Source organism: Rhineura floridana, chromosome 9 (assembly GCF_030035675.1).
Source record: "Rhineura floridana isolate rRhiFlo1 chromosome 9, rRhiFlo1.hap2, whole genome shotgun sequence".
Lineage (NCBI taxonomy): Eukaryota > Metazoa > Chordata > Lepidosauria > Squamata > Rhineuridae > Rhineura > Rhineura floridana.
The window spans coordinates 88,427,610-88,447,974 of record NC_084488.1 but is presented as its reverse complement, the minus strand read 5'-3'; the positions used below and the strand labels follow the sequence as shown (position 1 = coordinate 88,447,974).

Sequence of the window (20,365 nt, the reverse complement as noted above, 5' to 3'; positions counted from 1 at the left end):
GTGGAGGAGGAGGAAGAATGTTGGCGCTGCCAAGCTCCCCCAGCAGAAGATCCACCCCAGGTGCAGCCACGATGCAGCCAGTTCTCTCTGCTGCCACCCAGGTGCAGCTGGGCCCCAGCCAGCTAAGCTGAGACTGGCACAAGTGGATCCGGCGGAAGGCCCCAAAAGAGGACATTCTGGGAGTGGGGGTATCAGGTGTGGAACTGAGGAGAGAGCCTATTCAGCTCGCTCCTGTTGCCCTCTGTCCCGGCAGCCAATATGCTGGGAAAAGGGGTGGTGGAAGGAAACATGTATTTTGTTTTCTTCTGCTGAGCGTTGCTGGCACAGCCAACGTCTTCCCCTCCCAGCAGCTCCTGAACAAAGGTTGGATTTGGTGGACCCCTCCGCTGGCTCCATTTCTGTCAGCCTGTAATAAGTTTGATTGCACCCTAAAAAGATTAAAACACATCAACATGTGTATGTCTGATTTGTTGTTGTTATGTGCCATCAAGTCAATTACGACTTACCGCGACCCCATGGATCAGTGACCTCCAATAGCATCTGTCATGAACCACCCTGTTCAGATCTTGTAAGTTCAGGTCTGTGGCTTCATTTATGGAATCAATCCATCTCCTGTTTAGCCTTCCTCTTTTTCTATTCCCTTCTGTTTTTCCCAGCATTATTGTCTTTTCTAGGGAATCATGTCTTCTCATTATGTGTCCAAAGTATGATAACCTCAGTTTCATCATTTTAGCTTCTAGTGACAGTTCTGGATTTATTTATTTATTTATTTATTTATTTATTTATTTCACTTGTATACCGCCCCATAGCCGAAGCTCTCTGGGCGGTTTACAGCAATCAAAAACATTAAAACAAATATACAATTTAAAACACATATTTTAAAAACAATTTAAAACACAATTTAAAAATTTTAAACAATATAAAAACAATTTAAAACACATGCTAAAATGCCTGGGAGAAGAGGAAAGTCTTGACCTGGCGCCGAAAAGATAACAGTGTTGGCGCCAGGCGCACCTCGTCACTGAGATCATTCCATAATTTGGGGCCACCACTGAGAAGGCCCTCTCCCTTGTTGCCACCCTCCGAGCTTCCCTTGGAGTAGGCACCTGAAGGAGGGCCTTTGATCTTGACCGTAGTGTACAGGTGGGTTCGTATCGGGAGAGGCGTTCCATCAGGTATTGTGGTCCCAAGCCGTGTAAGGCTTTATAGGTCAAAACCAGCACCTTGAATCGGGCTCAGAAACATACAGGCAGCCAATGCAAGTGGGCCAGAATCGGTTTTATATGTTCGGACCGTCTGGTCCCTGTTACCAATCTGGCCGCTGCATTTTGCACAACCTGCAGTTTCTGAACCGTCTTCAAAGGCAGCCCCACGTAGAGTGCATTGCAGTAATCTAATTTGGAGGTTACCAGAGCATGGACAACTGAAGCCAGGTTATCCCTGTCCAGATAGGGACGTAGTTGGGCCACCAGCCGAAGTTGGTAGAAGGCACTCTGTGCCACCCAGGCTACCTGAGCCTCAAGTGACAGAGATGGTTCTAGGAGAACCCCCAAGCTACGAACCTGCTCCTTCAGAACCAACAGTCTGGGGGATCTCAACAGTACACCCAAGACTACCTCCATCAGCTCAGCTAGGGAGTCTGTTGGGCAGCGGGGTGGGCAGTACACCAACAGAATCCCCAGTCTGTCCCGCTGACCCAACATAAGGTGCAAACACTCCAGACCAGTAGTCACATGGACAGGGTGCTTGCAGAGGAAGATGGAGCTCCTATAGACCACAGCAACCCCCCCTCCCCGACCCTCAGGTCTACCCTGATGCTGGACCAGGTACTCTGGTGGACATAGCTGTGAGAGACTGACTCCCCCCTGCTCACCCACCCAGTTCTCGGTTATACATGCCAGATCGGCTGCCCCATCCACAATTTAATTGTGAAAGAGAGAGATCTTATTATGCACCGATCTGGCATTTAGCAGCAGCATCTGGAGGCCTGAGAGCTGGCTGATATGGCAACCAACAAACCTGCGGGTGTGGGGAGGACACACCCAATTATTGGTCTTTTTTGCAGTCCATGGTATGCGCAAAGCTCTCCAAACCACATTTCAAATGAGTTGATTTTTCTCTCATCCGCTTTTTTTCACTGTCCAACTTTCACATCCATACATAGAGATCAGGATTACTATGGTCATGTGTCTGGACAGGCTTGCCTAAACAAAAACATTTTAAGCAGGGACTTAAAAGAATACAGTGAAAGTGCTTGCCTGATGTCCATAGGCACATGCCTGATGTCAGTATTCACTAATATATGCATTTATATGCATTCTTTATGCATTTTTGTACACATTACTTGACTATAGAACCGCCTTGCAGAATTTAGATAAGTGTGAATTCTGAAGCTGTTTTTTAGATCACATATTTTGGAAAAAGTGAATTTGGTAAGTTTTCCTTTAAATGTGAATGGAATCAGATTTCTTCCCCATCCCTGATGATAAGGAATTGCATGCAGTTGACTGAACAGGCTGACAGAGGAGGGATGGAATGCTCTTTCTCTCCTCTATTCCCAGCATAGAAACTAAGAAGCTCCCTCCTCTGGGCCCAGTATGGAAAAGTAGTGGGCTGCTGCAAGAGGGACAGAGCTGCCTATCCCTCCTCTGCCAACTCACAGAAGGCTAGTAAACATTTTTGCAGTCTAGTAACTTTTGTGGGCTTATTTACAAGGGTGTTGTAGAGCAAAGGTGTGCAGAAGGTAGATCAGGATCGACTGGTAGATATCTGGATCAGGGCCAGCTCCAGGCATGCAGGGGCCCTTGGGCATCAGCTTGCCTTGGTCCCCTGGTAGGTGGGTGTGCGCGCGTGCACGTACGCCACCCCCCACCTGTCTAGTCTTTACCATTGCCCTTAATGAAGATGGCGGCCGCAGTTTCCCTAAGGGGAATGAAGCCTCCGCCGCCATCTTTGTTGATGGCACACGTGCGTGCTACGCGCGCACATCTCTGCCATCAACTAAGATGGCAGCAGTGGCTTCAGTACCTTAGGGAAGCTGCGGCCTCCATCTTCATTAAGGGCAATTCTAAAAAGCCAGCTGACAGGTAAGTGGGGGGCGTGGGGGGGGGTACGGATCGCAGAAGGGGAGCGGAGGGCCCCTTAGGGGCTCCTGTAACTTTAGGGCCCTCGGGCCAGTGCCCAACCTGGCCGCCCTTTAGAACAGGCCCTGATCTGGATGATCTGCAGTAGATTGGCAGTGTTTCTGTCTTCTAATTGTTTGACAATAGCAACAACAAAACTATTCCATCTAAATATGGCATCTGAAAAGAAGAATGCTAAGCAGAAGTGGATTTTTGAATGAAAGGATACTGAGCTCATTTCCATTTGGATACCAAAAATTCAAAGGTTGAGAGTATACTCAGAGGTACTCTGCCCTTTTAATCCTAACTGTATGTACCTAACATGTACCTGGTTCTCGTTGGTAAATCTTGGAGTTCTGTTAAAAAACAATGTGTATCCCACAAACCTGAAGTCTGCCCACCCCAATTTAAGCATCTAAAGAATATTCAGTTGTGACTTAAAATGGTACAGTTCAACTTGCAGAGATATTGAGTTGTGGTGTAGATATTATGGAAGATGTTTTAGTTTAGATATTCCTGTTTACATATCCATATATTTTAGGCTTGTATACAGCACTTCAGCTATGATGTTACACAGTGTAATAGCCAATGTCCCATTTATTCAGCTGATCAAAGCTGGCATTGTATGAATGTAGCTGGGAACTTTCATTTACAAAAGAACCTGAAAATGCTTAGCAAAAACAAAACAAAGCAAAACAGTGAATACTAGCTCAGCCCAAATGTAGTATCTGCCTGAGTCTTTATTCCCTTAAAGGATGACATGAGTTACCCATAGAGTTGACTAGAGTTGGACTAGTTGTCATAATAAATTAGGAGTACAACATTTAATAGATTATGGTTGCAATTCTATACACAGTGATCTAGGAGTAAGCTCCAGTCAGTTTACTGGGGTTACTTCTGCGTAGACATGCATAGGATTGTGCTATACATTTTTTAAAAGTGCAATCCTAACTATATCTACTCAGTCAAATTGAATTCAATGAGGCTTATGTTCAGTTGAGTGGAGTTAGGAGCACAAGTCTGGATATTTGTGACTGAGTAGTAGTTGGTTAGCACTTCTGCATCCAGGGAGAACCCCATGAGGAAGGGGTAAACCATGACCTCCAATAAGGCAGTGGCACCTCTTCCCGCCACTGATAATTTTTTGTGTCAATCTGTCTTTAAGATGTGATTTTATAAGCTTTAATTAATATTTTTATATTGTTTAATGTAAACTGCATAGAGGTTTTTGTTGATTCAGCTATATGCAAAACTTGTCAAATAAATAAATAAAATGAGATATTAACAACATCCTGGACTTGAGATTGGAAGTCTAATTGACTTGTATCACCTGCTTCCTGATGTGGAACAGTGTGGGGGACAAGAAGTGAACCTTAACTGCAATTTTTAGCTCCTTACCAATACTTTTCTTTACATCCCAACTAGCTTTCAACATAAGTGCAATTTCTTTAAAGTTGCGTTCTGCAGCTGAAAGAAGATTTGAAATCTCTTTATAGGGAGAAGAGTACCTTAGCCCCATATTTATATGAGGCTGTTATGTAGTTTGAAAATCTAGACAAAAGGGAACTGCTCTTTAAACTGAGTGAGTCTATACGTCTGGCCACCAATTAGTCTGGAAAGGAGTTGCTTAAAAAAAAAAAATCTTCCACAATATGGAAACCTGAAAGAGAAAATGGACCAATTTGTAATACATTTCCCTTTAAATTGCATCCAAGACAGTTTAGTTAAGTTTGGCACATGATGAGTTATTAGTAAGAAGAGTGCTATAATTTGCTGTTTGTGAGTTCTTAGTTTTACTGGTATTCGCCACCCCCACCCTGGGCATCTCTTCTGAAAAATCCAAACTCAGTAGTTTACTATTTGGTCTTAAGAATGGTTGGGTTGGAAATGTTATGGAATTACCTCTGCCTCTAAATGTTCTGTTTCACTCAGTGTCACATTTAACTGAAGTTGATTTAAGAACAAAAGCATGCTTTAAGAAATATAGCCAGCTTATAAGAAAACAGTTAGGAAAAAAGAATTTCCAGTCAAACTTTAGTTTACTGTGAAGCCTCTGTGTGTTAGCTTTTTCTTAATCAATCTGCTACATTACACTGTATATATATGCTATGTTCTTTCCCATCTCCAAAAAAAAAAGTAATCTATTGGATAATCAGAAACTGGGAGTGATGGATTGCCATAACTCTCTTCCAATAAATAACCCATAGAAAAGAATGGAGAGAAAGATGTGGGCAGTTTTAAAGAATATAAAAACTCCAATGGCATATCTTCTCTTTTCTTAATAACTTCATCATATCAAATTGGCCTACTGATTAATTTCTCCTCACCTCATTTTTTCTAAACCTTGACCTGCCTTCTAGAATTAATGATGTAAGAATAATGTTCTATAAAATGTATCAGTAATGAAAATTACAATGGGCAGATTGGAAGGCTGCCATCATTATGATTTATACGTTCATTAAAATTACCTAGGAAATACAGACTATGTAAATTTATATATACTGATGTCATTTTTTTCTTTCCTAACTACCACTAACTACAGAATGGGTACACTCCTCTGCATCAAGCAGCTCAGCAGGGTCACACACATATCATCAATGTTCTTCTCCAACATGGGGCCAAACCAAATGCAATCACTGCGGTAAGCCTGGAAATACTTATGGTACTACCACACTTCTAGCATCTAATTTCCATTTAGCTCCCATACTTAGAAGATGTCTTACTGGCAGCTGATACCAAATACATGGATGCAACTGATGAGGGAGCACCAGTATTATAATGTATGATGTTTTCTTTTGATGGGGTAGTTTTCTCTTCCCAGGTTTGTGTTTTATGCTAACGACAATGAAGCATCTATGTCACCTAACCATCCAGCATAGGGAAAGAGTAGCACCTAATTTATTACTTTAGCTTGGTTGCTAATTGGTTGCAGCACAATAGTCATTGTCTATTGTATATCGGTTTCTCAAAGTACAGGGTATGATATAATTGCACTAATAGCAATGTCCTCCTACTGCTTGACTAAAACTTAGAGTTGGTGAAAGTATAATGTCAAAATATGGGATCAAAGTAGAGGTTAATGAGAGGAGAATTATATCTCAGTCATATCCCTACTTCAGTCACTACAACCCTCTGTAATTAGGCTGAAGCAAACTCAGGGCCCCATCTCATTAAAAAGAGGGTGACACCTCATTGTTGGGATCAGTTTTGAAAAACAGTCCATCCTCTTTGGAGAGCTTCAAAGGAAAATGTAGGGAGGTGTGCAATTCAAGAAGGTGCCTGACACTAGATACCATGGCTTGTTAGTTTTTTCCCATCTCTTGCCAAGTTTCAGCACTGATTTCCCAGCTTGTAAAACAGCAGCTTCCTCTTACATTTGAACCAGGAAACTGTAGTTTTAAGTGCTGCTTACAAATAGGATATATTAACAGGTTCTGATCAAACTTCACTTAATGAAACAACTGTTTGTCTTACTGCACTGCCAGTCATTAAACCTTCTATTGTAAAATCCTTCTCGGCTGTCTAGCTGACTCATGTAAACACTGTTTACATAATCTCAGAAGAAAGCAAATAAAATCATTCACTTTATAAGTCATCCTATTTTTCTTGAATGGATTTCAGTTCTGTATGAAATAGAACTGGCTGAAATAGAGCCCTGTTTTCACATGCATTTTTAAAAGAATCAGAAAGCTCCCTATTTTCAGTTATTTATTTTAGGTTATTTTACTGAAAGAGAGTATTTTGCGTATTCAGAGTAAGAATAACATTTGTCTTCATTTGCCCTCAGGGTCATTCGCATGGGGCCAAATATGAGTACAGCATTATTTACTGTATGAAAATTGATTGACTAGGATTGACCATGTGACTGGTCCAAGAAACATTAATTTCACTGACAGATGTAAATCTGGCTCAATAGCATAATGACATCATCCCATCATCCCCAAAAGGCAATCTCAGGGTGCCTCTAGATGACCTGCTTATTGAACATTCTACTTGATATGTTTGCAAGGAGGTTGGATGATGTTGGCTATTTAATGAGCATTCATTTTTATTTGTTTGCTGGGAGGCTAGATGACATTGCTTCAGCACAAGTGTTGTCCCACACTTTCCACTGTACCTTCCCATCACTTTCTTTATCACAAAAAGTCTGATCTTTAGGGGAAGTGGGTTTGTTGCACAAGACTTCCCAGTCAACTATAATGGCGCAACCTGAATTAATTGGTATGTGATTAAATGTTACCTGGAAATAATGACAGTCTGGATGTGCCTTCAGCCAAAGTTACTAACCAAGGAATGAGAGGACAAAATATGTTGCTGAAACAGCATTAGGGGTGAGAAACAAATTAGTGATGCTCGTTCTGGATTTACTATATTACATTTAGAGAAGAGAAGCAAAGTTAGTTCTGTTATTTTTTTCACCCAAACATAAAATGAGGCATTTTAACTGCTGAATATTCTGTTCATACCTTAGTCCAGGGATAGCCAATATGGTATCCCGCAGATGGACTACAGGGACTATGGGAGCTAAAGTCAAACAGCTTCTGGAGGTCATCACATTGGTTACTCATACTAGTTGGATGGTGGCTTCTGAATATTTAATTTTAAATGTTATCTCTATGTGTCTTATTTTGCCTAGATTTTGTGCCTGTTGTACCATGTGTGCAAATGATCTCATCTTTCTATATTTCAAGTGGTGCACTTCTCATGTAAATGGAATCTCTTAAACTATTAATTAATGAAGTTACCCTCAATTAAAACCTTATTTATATAATTGGGCAGGAGTTGTAGTTGTGATATAGAAAGTTGTGGGTTAAACCATTAAAAGCAGTGGCTTTTTATTAAATGTAACAAGCAGATGTTCTTTGTGTTTTGTTACCATGGCAATTGGGACTGTAGTCTGCACAAAGTTGTAAAGAGAGATTCAGATTTAACAGTAAAACACACTGATTTTCCTAAGCTACTGCCTTGTTTTGGATGGAAATGCTGGCTCATTCAGTGCAGGGTGTGATCTCATTGGTTCATATCATAATCCTCCCTCTCCTTCTCCTTCTTTCTCTCCCTCTTTCTTCTTTCAGAATGGTAACACTGCCTTAGCAATTGCTAAACGTCTCGGATACATCTCAGTAGTCGATACATTAAAGGTTGTAACTGAGGAAGTTATTACCACGACAACTGTGAGTACCAGCAACCTTATTCTTTATTCAGAGGGACATTTCTGTTCTGAATTACTCCAGATTCTGCCTCTCTTTTTTGTTTTGCTTGCTCATTTAAAAAGGATAATTTAACTGCAGCAAATGTTATTCAGTTTTTGTAGACAGTACTCATGGACATCTATCTATGGAAATGATATGTTCATGCATACCAAAAATATATTAAGATAGTGTTGTGTAACTTTTGTGCCTTGGCTACATCTCTAAAAGTATCTAATTAGATCTCACGCCAGTTCTTCATTCTGTGTTCCATGTTCTTGGTCATCTTTTATTTTCTGTAGTTTCTGATGCAACAAATTAAGGCTTAAACACTGTTAATGAGCACAGGTATTCTGCTGTTAATCACTTTCTGCCTGTCATTAAACTTAATGTTACTATACCATTTTGGTCTGCAAGTTAAATCCGGCAGAATCCTTGAATTTAAATTGTTCTTTCTCAGCAAAGTTCATTGGATTAAAATATTTTAAATTGTCTTGGCTGCACAGGCCTCATTTACCATGCTGTAAAAATGTGAGTCATATTCTTCTGATTTAACTCTGAACAGAAAAATGCACTCTTACATCAGGCTGTTGCTTGAAGCAGGCATCGCTGAAGTTAGAACACAAATTAGCTATAATTTCATACTCTGGTTATGTTTACAAGGCACTTTGTTTAGGAGATTTTTATCCTGCCATTCATCATTTTTGACCCCAGGGCAGGTTACAAACATATAAAAATAATAAATATAATACATATAAAAGTAATACACATAAGAGCAGATAGGACCAGTTAAAATTCATGAAACCCACAAGTGCTATGGATGGTTCTGTAAAATCTCATCACTTAAAAGTTTGGGAAAACAAATAAATTCTGTGCTGATGCTGAAAGGATAACACTGGAGGAGCTAGCGCAAACTCCAGAGAGAAGGTTTTCCACACTCAAGGTGCCACCACTGAGAGAGCCTGTTCTCATTTTACCACATAATGCAGCAGCCTTAGATGCAGGACATCAAGAAGGGCATCTCATTTATATCTTAACACCTGGCAGGATTATGCTAGGAAATATGCTATTTTGGGAACTTGGGTCCTGACTTGTGCAGGGCTTTATACAGTAACACGTTGAATTGGGCCTCCATCTATTGCATACTTAGAACCAGCACTCCTAGTCCAAGAAGTACATGTGTGTCCATTTATAACTGAGAGCTGAAGGTAATGGTTGAGCTGCAGGCAGTACAATGACTTGAACTGTGCAAACAAAATAAGAAAAAATATCAAAAGAAGCCTAAGTATTGGATCTTTCTATCTGTTAATAAGGCTGTGAGCGCACTAGTCACCTACAGCAAAGCATTTCCATTGGCCACACCTGGAGGGGGAATGGGTTGATCTGCTGATATGAATTAAAAAAAATGCACTTAAGCTGATCCCACCAGGTTTTACAATAAAAAGGGGAAGGGTTTGGCTAGTGTTGTGTGCGCCTGTTTTCAGAAAATAGAGGTGGGGACGCACAGGAACCAGCAGAACAGTAAGTGTGTCTTTACCCTAAAAATCAATCATACTGACAAAAAATTACCTAAGGAACTGTGTTACTGCTTCAACTAGTAGCAATGGCATATTTGCTTGGGCAGACTATAGCCAAAAATGGCTTGCCGGGGGGGGGGGGACACAGAGCATCAGCACTAGCTTCCTGGCAGGAGTATGGCTGCCACACCATGAGGGATGAGGTGGCATGCAGGTCAACATGGTGTGGATGCACCAGTGGGAGCACAGGATTGGCTCTACTGTTGCTCCGGCACCATACCAACCTCCTTGTCTCCCTCCCAGAAGTGACAGTCACACACCTGCCAGGAAGCTAGCACTGTGGCTGCGCTGGGTGAGTTGCTCCTGACTATACTGTTACCGAGCCTATTTGAAGGAAGTGAATTTGGTAACAGTCTCCAGTGGAATAAGGAGGGAGACCCAGTGAAAAATTAGTCTCAAACCAGAAGTCACAGTATGAAAAGGATGTGGTGAAGATAACTGGATAGGATGTTATCTTTATGAAGCAATTACATACCCCATTGATGGTACAGCTTACCAGGGTGAATGCAGATCACCACAAACAAATTTGTTACCACCACTGTTTTGTTGGATAAACTGAGATGAGCGCTAGAGAAGTTCATCCTATGCCCTTCCCAAAAAACCGCAAACAAACCCAGAATAATAATAATGGAACCAGTTTATTTGGATTGTTTCAAAGAGAAATTGCCCCATAAACAGAGTTTGTATTTGTTAAGACTTTGGGTTTGAATGGCTGATGTTTTGCCACTTTTTGTCAGTAAGTTATCTTTTTATACTGGCAGGGACTGCCTTAAATAAGGGGTCTGTGCTGAGGATTGTTTTTATCTGTCATGCCTATTGTATTGCATTGATATGTTTTATTGTGGTGGTGATTTTAATTTTGAAGCTGCTTTGCATGAGGCATACGCCTCATAATGACAGGGTGGAAATGTTTTAACTAAACAGTCTTGAAATTTAGGACTTAATTATTTCCGCTTTTTTCAATATTTTGGATTCTGCCCAGTTCTGTACCACTGTTTTAAGTCTTGATTTACATATCCCAATTCTGTCTTCTCAAGTTAGTTTAGGCTGAGGATGTGTGATAGACCCAATGAGAGCTGGAAGTCAAAAGTCCTGCACTTTATTGCTGACTACACCACCTATCATTTGGGAAGTAAATCCTTTACCTTGTTTCCACTCTCTGGCAATATCATTTCATCAGTGGTTTGATGAAATAGTTTCATCATTGTCTGAATGTTGTTGTTAACTCATTTCTTTGCCACTGAAAAGCGAAGGGTTGGAAACATATGCCCTGCAGTGTGCATTTAATCTATCTCTGCAGGCTTTGATTTCCCGCTGTTGTCTGACCTTTCCAATGGAAAAAAAAGTCTGGTTGTACAAAAGAAAAGCCATGTGACTTTTAAGCATTGTTGAACCGTAGCAGAACTGTTGGGGAAGAATGATGAGATTTGCCAGCTTGGCTGTCAATCATTGGACATCTAGCCATAGATCTATGAAAGGATATTGTCCCCTTCTGTTCGTTCTGATTGCTACTGTTTTGTGTGGGCTAAATGGTGGTAATCCTCAGTGAGAGGGAGGAGTCCCAAGAGCCAGAGGTGTGGAGTTTATCCCAGTCTCTTTGTTGAGTCTGAGTGACAGCAGCCTAGGTGGGAGTAGGGCTGCTCCCACAAATACACATCTGTGTGATAGGTGTTATGGAGGCTGAGTGTTTGTTTAAGGATGGATCTGCTTCTAGGTACTTCTAGGTACTGCCCCATATTTGAGCCACCTGGAGCCTTTGCCTTCGTGTGCTTTGGCCTGGTAACCCCCCCAGTGGAAGTCCCTGGAGTGGCCGTTTGCTCCGCAACAGGCTGTAACCCAGGAGCCAGGGTTGGTGTTGCCCTCCCCTGCTGTTCTAAAGCCTCGATGCACTCCAGGATGGCGGCCCATGGCGGTGCCTCATCCGAAGAGCCAGGCACCGGGTGTGTGTGTTTTTTTGGCTGCCTAACAGCCTTGCCCTTACCTTTTATCCCCCCTCTTCCTTTTTTGGATGGCATGATTACTTAGTACCACTCCTTTCCCAAGAACAGGAATTTATAGACAATTCATTGTTAGTTGTTAAAGGCCGCTGACCATATGCAAAACGCTGCGTGAAGGTCTTAACTTATCAATAATCACCAGCCAAAGTAGGCTTAGTATCACAAGCCACTGACTGTCTGGTGGAATCAAACAGTGCTGTATTATTGTATAATTCAAATATAATTGTGTTGTGTTCTTGTTAACTGGCTGGCAGGCAGCCTTGAGGTGTCACTGGTGGAGTGCACCTTGTATCTCCCTCTCTTACTGGCTGAGGTGGGGAGGGGCTTGCTGTGCTTGGCTGGGTAGGCCCTTTTATGAGGCCTCTGTCAACCTCAGTCGTTCCTCCAGGCACCCCTTGTCTACCCCCCACCCTCAAAGAGGGAATGAAGAAGGCCTAAATCGGCCAGAAATAAAATCTGCGTGCTGCAATACAAGCACCTAAAATGGTGCCGATCACGCGGCCAGGCCAAAATGGCCGCCGGAACTATGCAGCAGCTTAACGTGCTCTTAGCTGTCCCACGATTCATCAACAAAATGGCCGCCGCCGCACTCCTCGCCGCTCTGCCAGAACGATGCCTCTCCGTCCTGTCCCTCGCCATCGCTCTAGCAAAGAGGAGGTAGGAAGGGGCGGCTGGGCTTAAATAGCCCCTTAAACCCCACCCCTTCACGCTGCATGTCGCGTGTGCATAATAGACGCGACGCGCGACTCTGCCTCATCGGAAGATGGAGGCAGCAGCTTCACCTCTGGCTACAACTAGGCCCCGCTCATCAGCAATGCGGTGAGTGAGGCCTCATTAAAAGAGGCTGTTACATATATCAATATCATACTTATGCAAATCCACCACTATCATGTATCAATATAGTGAATCCAGATGTTATGGACTACAGCTCCCATCATCCCTAACCACTGATCATGCTGGCTGAGGAAGATGGGAATTGGAGTCCACATCATCTGAAAAGCACAACATTGGCTAACTAGCTATATATTTATTTGATTGATTGAGTTATATCCTGCCCTTCCTCCCAATAGGAGCCATGGGTGGCAAACAAAGCACTAAAACCACTCTAAAACATCTTAAAAACAGACTTTGAAATATATTAAAACAAAACATCTTTAAAAAATCTTTTTCTACCTGTGCATGGAAAAGCTGGTCTCAGGTAGCGGTTGAAGGCAGAAGAGTGCTAAAGAGTTTTTTTTTTAACAAGGACTTCCTGCTCTGCGCAGCTCCTTATTTCAGTTTCTCTTTTGCCTTCCACCAAGAACGGTTGATCTAGCCCCTCTCTGCGTTCAGGCCTGTATTGTTTGGTGTTTTTTTCCTATTGTATGTCTGTACCTTTTCCTTCCTTTACTGTTTTCCTACATGTGTCTTGTTTAAAATAAACAAAAAGGGGTTTGTCATTTTACCTCTCTCCCCCCCCGAGACTTCGCAGTGGTACTGAGCCAACCACGAAGCAGCTGCCCCACCACTTCAGCTGCAAGACCACTGTCTTCTTTGTTGGACTCTGCCCCCTGCCTCATTTCTCAGACGCATTTGTGCCTGTCTACCGGCAATCACCTGACCGGCCTCCTCCTTTCATGGCGTGAGTGGGGACGCCTCTTGCAGCGTGCTCCCCAGGACGCTGAGTGCCTGCCACCCCCTCCTCCATCCTCTCTCCCGCAGAAGGCCTCAGCGGGATGCTGCAGCCGTGGGGGAAGTGTATTCCCCCCCGCGCAGTTCATCAGCACCTGGCCCGGTTATTATCATATCCCTTAGCCCCCATAAGACCCGCAGCGTGGTTTGCACCCATGGGGAAGGCAACACACAAATTGGACCCCACACAAAATAAACCTAATTCACTTCAGCCTCACACTTCAATGGAAGTCATGCCTCTGCCATTATCTAACCTTTAGGTTCTATTGAATCCCAGGCAGAGGTAGCCATAGCCCGTCCCTCTTCCAGCAGGCACGAGGTGGCTGAGGCATGTACTGTCGCGGGCAGGGTAGCTCCACAATGACTGGCACTTAAGAGAAGTAGGGGAACCAGTCACGACAGGCAACGGCCTAGTGATGCACAGGGGGTTGCACCAAAGGAGGCTTACAGCAACATGTGCAGATCACAGAGGGACTTGGAATCCCTATCTGAGGAGGAAGGCACCCAATTCCAGCCTACCCTGGAGGCGATTTTTTCTACATCATCTTCTCCTGAGGAGTTTGAAGGCTTCCTTGAGACAGCTATGTCTCACCAAGCGTTATAGGAACTGTAAAAGGCTGCATTTCCACCTACTCCCAAAGCTTCTTTCTTTGCATCCCCAGCTTGAACTCAGATGAAGAGCTGTGGATTGTACCTGTGACTTGAACTTTGAATCACCTGATATCATATGAAGTTAATTGATTGACAGGTGGGCAGCCCTTGGAGAGTGGATCAGTTCTTGATCAGAACTTCTGGCTAAGATCTTGCTTTCTTTTTAAAGATGGTTTTAAAGATGTTGAATTATTGTATTTTTAAAGATGTTTTGTTTTAATATGTTTTAAAGACTCTTGTTTTTATTATGTTTTAGAGTGTTTTTAGTGTTTTTGTTTGCTCCTTGGTTTCCTTCTCAGAGGAAGGGCGGGGTATAAATTTAATAAATAAATCAATCCGCCATCCCAGTCTATACTGACTGACAGTGACTCTTAAGGGTTTCAGACAGGAGTCTTTCCCAGCCCTAAATGAGATGTTTTTCATGCAAAGCAAGTGGTCATCTACTGAGTTACAACTCTTCCCTCTTCAGCTAGGAAGCCTGTTCCTTAGTGTTGTTACTCTTTAGCTTTGTGTAGTCCTTTTTCTGGGCTACATTGTATGTCAGAATTTTTTACGTAATGATCCTGATGATCGAAACTGTTGTGTGCAAGTACAGAGCTTATTCACCAAACCATAGTTTAAAGGATTGCAAATGTTATATTTGAACACAACTCTCAGTTGAGACATCAAAAATAATGTTTGAATGAGGCAAAGTGCATTTCAGGGAGTGAGGTTTGTCCCATGTATTATATTTCTGAAAGAGAAATGATATGTTTTGTGTTAATGTTTCCATCTTAATTTTTTCTCTGATTAACACCTGTTTATTTTTTGTTAACTTTCAAACAAATACATTTACGATTTCAGCTTTATTTCAATTTTCAGTTTATGATTCAGTTATTATTTCCATAGAGGTTCAGCAATGGGGTGGGTGTGTAGAGAAGCTGCTTATTTAGGGGACCTTTGTCACCCTGCCCCTCCACTGGTGCTGTCTGTGGTAGCTCTTGTCTACTCCATCAATTACAGATAATATTCACTAATAGGTTAAAACCTTGTGGTTTAAGAACGTACCTATAGCCAACAGATATTTCTATCAAGCTTTCAAAAGCAGGGGAATTGGGCAGCTATAGTGAATGCACCAGAGGAGCAAGAGACCTGACCTCCTTTCTGAGATACGATACTGTCCTACAAATTTGTCAAAATGCAAACACAACTGGGTTGGTCTTTTACAGTCCAATCCCCTTCCTGTATAGCTTGGAATAATTTGGTAACATGTGCCTCTGAGCATATGGTGAGAAACGGGGAGGGGAAGGAGGAGGGGAGGAGGAGGGGATTGGAAGGGGATGGGGAGGGAAAGGGAGGGATGAGGGAAGGGGCAAGAGGGAGGGGATAGAAGGGAGGAGAGGAGGGCAGGTTTGATCATTTGCATGTTTTTTGAGTTCAGTGGGATTTACTCCTGTGCAATCATGCTTAGGATAGGTGAAACTGACCTGGGGGGGAGGAGGAGGAGAGCAGGAAGGGGAGGGGGAGGGGGAGGGGAAGAGATTAGGTGGGCACTGGGCAGAGGGAAAGCCCCTTTCCTTTTCAAAAGGAAAACATTATGAACAGTATCATTCTTTTTCAGGGTTTTCCCCACCTTTTTATTCTATAGCAGGCGCACATGTAGCCTCCCACTCAAATTTAAACCAAAAGTGTCCCTGTCCACATCCACACCAGACCTTTATTTCACTTTAGACAGTCATGGCTTCTCCCAAAGAATCCTGGGAAGTGTAGTTAGTGAAGGGTGCTGAGCATTGCTAGGAGATGCCCTGTTCCCCTCACAGAGCTTCACCAGAACAGCTGACTGTTAAACCAGTCTGGCCACTGGAGCTCTGTCAAGATAATACGAGTCTCCTCTCAGCACCCTTCACAAACTACAATTCCCAGGATTCTTTGGGGGAAGCCATGACTGTCTAAAGTGAACTAAAGGTCTTGTGTGGACATGGCCCCCTGATTAGGCAAGCCCAGCAGCTGTGAGTCTGGCTTGTAGAACACTGACAGTTGGTTCTTACTGAGCATGCCCGGCCTTATCATTGAGTTCAATGCTAAATTTCTTAAATTAATTAAAAATCAGCCAGGCATTTTTTTAACTTTTAAACTGCAGAAGATGAAGGTTAGCGTGTGGGCCAAGGTCAGTAATAGGATTACAGATACTCTGTGAACATGGCTGATTTTTAATTAATTTCAACAAATTATGAGAACTCTGACTGAAAAAAGTCCGAAAGGGCTCTAGGTTTTTTCTCTCTCTTTTTATACTTGGAACTTTCTATTCTCTCTGACTGTTCTGTATATCACCATAAAAATTTAGAGGGTTGTTAAGCAAACATTTCTGAGTTCAGGACTATACGTTTTGTAAGATTTTGCTTTGAAATGAGCTTATAGGAAGCATCAGAATGGCATGGGGGTATTTTCACTTTAACATTGCAGAATGCGAAAAATCCGTGCAAACTATAGTATACAGCCACTCTCGTGGCTGTATAATTTGATCACATTCTTACTGGTTTTTCATCTAGAAAGTCTTGGTTTCAGTTTTAAATAATGAACCAAACATTTATGAGATTTCCGTACCAAACTTACTCATTTCTATAGGTTGAATCCAAATAAGTCATACTCATAGCAGGCAATTAAAATCAATGGATTTAAGTTAGTCAAGTCCATTGATTTCAATGGATCTACTCTGAATACGATTTAGCCAGATATAATCCCACATGCTTTCCTGTTATACTTTCACCTGATAAATGTCTCAACATTCAACTTTCTCTACTATATCTTGCCTTTTTAATAACTTACTATGTCTAGTTTTCTTAGCAAGAAATAAATATTAATCTGTATGCTTAAATCACAAAATATAATTATTCTAAGTTGTTTTACAAATTTTACAGATTTTAATTTTAAAAGCCTTAAGAAACATATGAATAAAATGCTAATAAAATTTAATATATGAAACATGAGAAAGTAATAAAATTGCTATTTTAGGTACAGATTCATCTCATATTTCACTCAAAGAGTCAACATCTTTTTTCACTTTACGTATTTTGCATTGTTTAAAGTTTCATTTCAGAGTGTTTTTATAGTTTTAATAAGTTCCATGTGCTTTCTATAACTTTTTAGAGATTTTCTGTAGACATTACCTAATGTGTTGTAGAACCCACCCTGCCACCAAAACTTGAAAAGTTTTGTACATGTATTATTTATTAACAAATCTGTTAAAGGCGTTTTAAAACTTACCATCAGTTGCTAAAGGAAACTGCTGCTCATTACAACAGGTGGCCAAGAAGTAATAGGAAGTTTTCTGTGGAGAAAAAAAAGAACTACAGAACATGGTTGCAATGCCAAAGTCAAACTGAAGTGTGACTTCACTGAAAATTATCATAATGAATATGTATTAGTTTGGGTGATTTGGGTTTTGGTATTTGGGTTTTATTTTGTTTTATTGCACTGTTTAACCTGTTTCTTGATGTCTTTTTTTTCTCTGCAGACTGTAACTGAGAAACACAAGCTCAATGTACCCGAGACTATGACCGAAGTTTTGGATGTTTCTGATGAGGAAGGTGAGCTCACCATGAATCAGATGGCTCCATGGGTCAAGCTAGTTTCTTGAATACTTACATTTTTAAAATATTAATTTATTGCCTTTAGCACAGAAGTTTTGATAAACAAGAGGCAAGCTAAAACTCTGGATTCAAAGAACTGCATATTATGGAAAAAATGATTAATTCACAAGATTTAGAAAACCATTTGCTTAAAACAAAATCAGTATGTATGAATGCATGTTAAATATTCATTGCTGCCCTGGGCTCCTTCAGGAGGAAGGACAAAATAAAAATTGAATAAATAAATAAAATATAAGTTAGCACTAAATGTGAGACACATTAAAGGTCCATGTTTGGACGAGGTCGGGCCATAGCTCAGTGGTAGCGTACATGCTTTGATTGCAACATGTTCAATCCTTGGCGTCCCCAAGTAGAATTAGGAAATATTCATGTGTAAAATGCTGAATAGCCATGATGTCAATGTAGGCCATGCTGTTATATGGTCCTAATCTGTTTAAATTTCTTTTAAAAGCCGCTGTGGGCAGGGGAGGCCACCTCCAGTTTTAGTGTGCATTACATAGTTGCTTTTGAGATAAATTTAAGCAGTTAGGAGAGCAGATCATGGATCTTCAATGACTCATCTAGAATGGCCTCTAGAATGATCTACTATGTAGAGAATATACTCTCTCAACTTTTTAATGTTTATTTTAAATAATATGGTAACAGCATTATTTCTCAATCTACCATATGAGGATTAGATGCTTCCTTTTGGCTCTTGTCCTGAAATTTATCTTATGTGTTATGCAGCTTTTAAACATTCTGACTATGACCATTTCACTGATGAGGAAGCCTTTAGTGACACAGGTACTATATAAAGAGTTCTTGGAGTGAGGCACAAACTTTTTTCTTTTTTAATTGTTTACCGCCCCCTTTTTTTCTGAAACAAAAACAATCTGTACATGGTGATGGAATGCCTAACACTGATCTGTGCCACTGAATTTGAATGTGGGTCTCTGCATGGCTTCAGTTTTGCCCACCCTGGCTAAAAACAAAAACAACAAACCCACTTAGCAGAAGCCAGAAAATATTACCAGTATTATTACACTGCATATTTATGTTATCTGTCTACAACAATATGCAACTAATATTTAGGGTTGTATCCAATGTTCCCTGTTGGCTAGCGCAAGGGCTGGTTCCCTGGATGCTTAGTGTTGTCTTCTAATACTATTTAATATGTAGTTCATGTTCTGCAAATTGAAATCTAGTATTATCAAATTTAGATGAAGTACCTTGGAAGGATAAAATTAACTTTTGTGGTTTTGTGTTTCATTGATAGTTTTGCATTGCCTTTCTTTATATAGGCTCTATTGTTGTAATGATACAGTAACATGGACGCCATTCATAAATAGTAGAAATGACGATGATATTTCTTTGCTGTGTGACATTCCTCAACACGACATTCTCTTTAGAAAAGAATGTCAAGTTCTTCTTGGGCATCATGTTATACTGTATAGAATGTAGTTTTGATAGAATACTAAACATTTCAGGTTCATGTTAAAAAGGAATACCCCCCCAATGTATTTCAATAATCCAGTGCATTTCAAAGCCTTGAAAACTCTTCTTCAGTGTAAGAATTTTTGCAGATTTTACCTAGGTAGCTTCTGCACAAGGTTTTCTTTGTTATTGTATTGCCCACTTGCGAGGTAGTTCAAAAAGGAGATGAATTTCATGAAATATTATGAATGTATAGCTGCTGCAGAAAGTTTTCTTTGATATACTGGAGACTTTATCTGCAATTGCCACTGAAACAGCTTTCTAAAGATTCCAGAGATGCCACTTGCAAAATGCCTCAGTGTATTCTTTTATTTCAGGAGTGGATATTGTTCCCATATTTTTCCCTCATCAGAGAATTGTGAGGAGATAGTTTTTATCTGCTGCTGCCCTCAGCAGCCTCATCTCTCACCACTCAGCAGGGACATATGTTCAGTATTTCCATGTTAGCAATTCAATTGCTGACTGTTTCATAAGTGCATCACAGAGCTGTGTGTGGCTGACATAATGTGACGTCACTGTAATCACTTTGTGACAGATTTGCTCTGTTCAGGGTAGAAGTCTAAGTGTGCTATCTATGTTGGAGGTCGTGAGCCTGGTAGTTAAGCTTCACCTTAGCTTTCCCTGAAGCAGATGCCACATCAAAGGGGAGAGAGTTAGCTCCCCCTCCTCATATTAGCACACAGGAAATTTAGGATTTGGGAACAAGTGTTCAGACAGATAAAATCAGTTAAACAAATTTCCTTTACTTATAAAACTATTTACACATTACATCAGAAAGAGTAAAAGTTAATCAGCATAGAATCAAAATAACAGCAACTTAAGGAATTGCATATCTTAAAGCATAACAGATCTGAAATCCTGACATATAGCATGCATATAACACATTGATACAACCTAGTTGATACAGAGCTGAGATACCTTGTTTAGTTACCTGGACCTTACAAGGCTATCTGGGGATGCAAGCATTAGTGAGTCTCTCCTAGGAGAAGACTGATTTGATACTAAAATGCAGGAATATTTATACTAAATTTTCCTTTGAAGATAACAGATTTATGA

The 20,365-nt window shown here is 41.1% G+C and overlaps 1 protein-coding gene across 32 annotated transcripts in view; it reads left to right on the top strand.

The window, feature by feature from the left end:
- Positions 1-20,365, top strand: part of ANK2 (ankyrin 2) — a 568,387-nt gene that overhangs the window by 453,277 nt on the left and 94,745 nt on the right. For 18 of the 32 annotated variants that reach the window (XM_061585317.1, XM_061585313.1, XM_061585322.1 and 15 more), the window contains 3 exons: positions 5,665-5,763; positions 8,198-8,296; positions 17,701-17,773. In XM_061585317.1, coding sequence (XP_061441301.1) covers positions 5,665-5,763; positions 8,198-8,296; positions 17,701-17,773 — 271 coding nt within the window. Of the gene's footprint in view, positions 1-5,664; positions 5,764-8,197; positions 8,297-17,700; positions 17,774-18,562; positions 18,620-20,365 lie in introns of all 32 variants that reach the window. The other 14 variants (XM_061585294.1, XM_061585292.1, XM_061585301.1 and 11 more) reach the window with 1 other exon arrangement.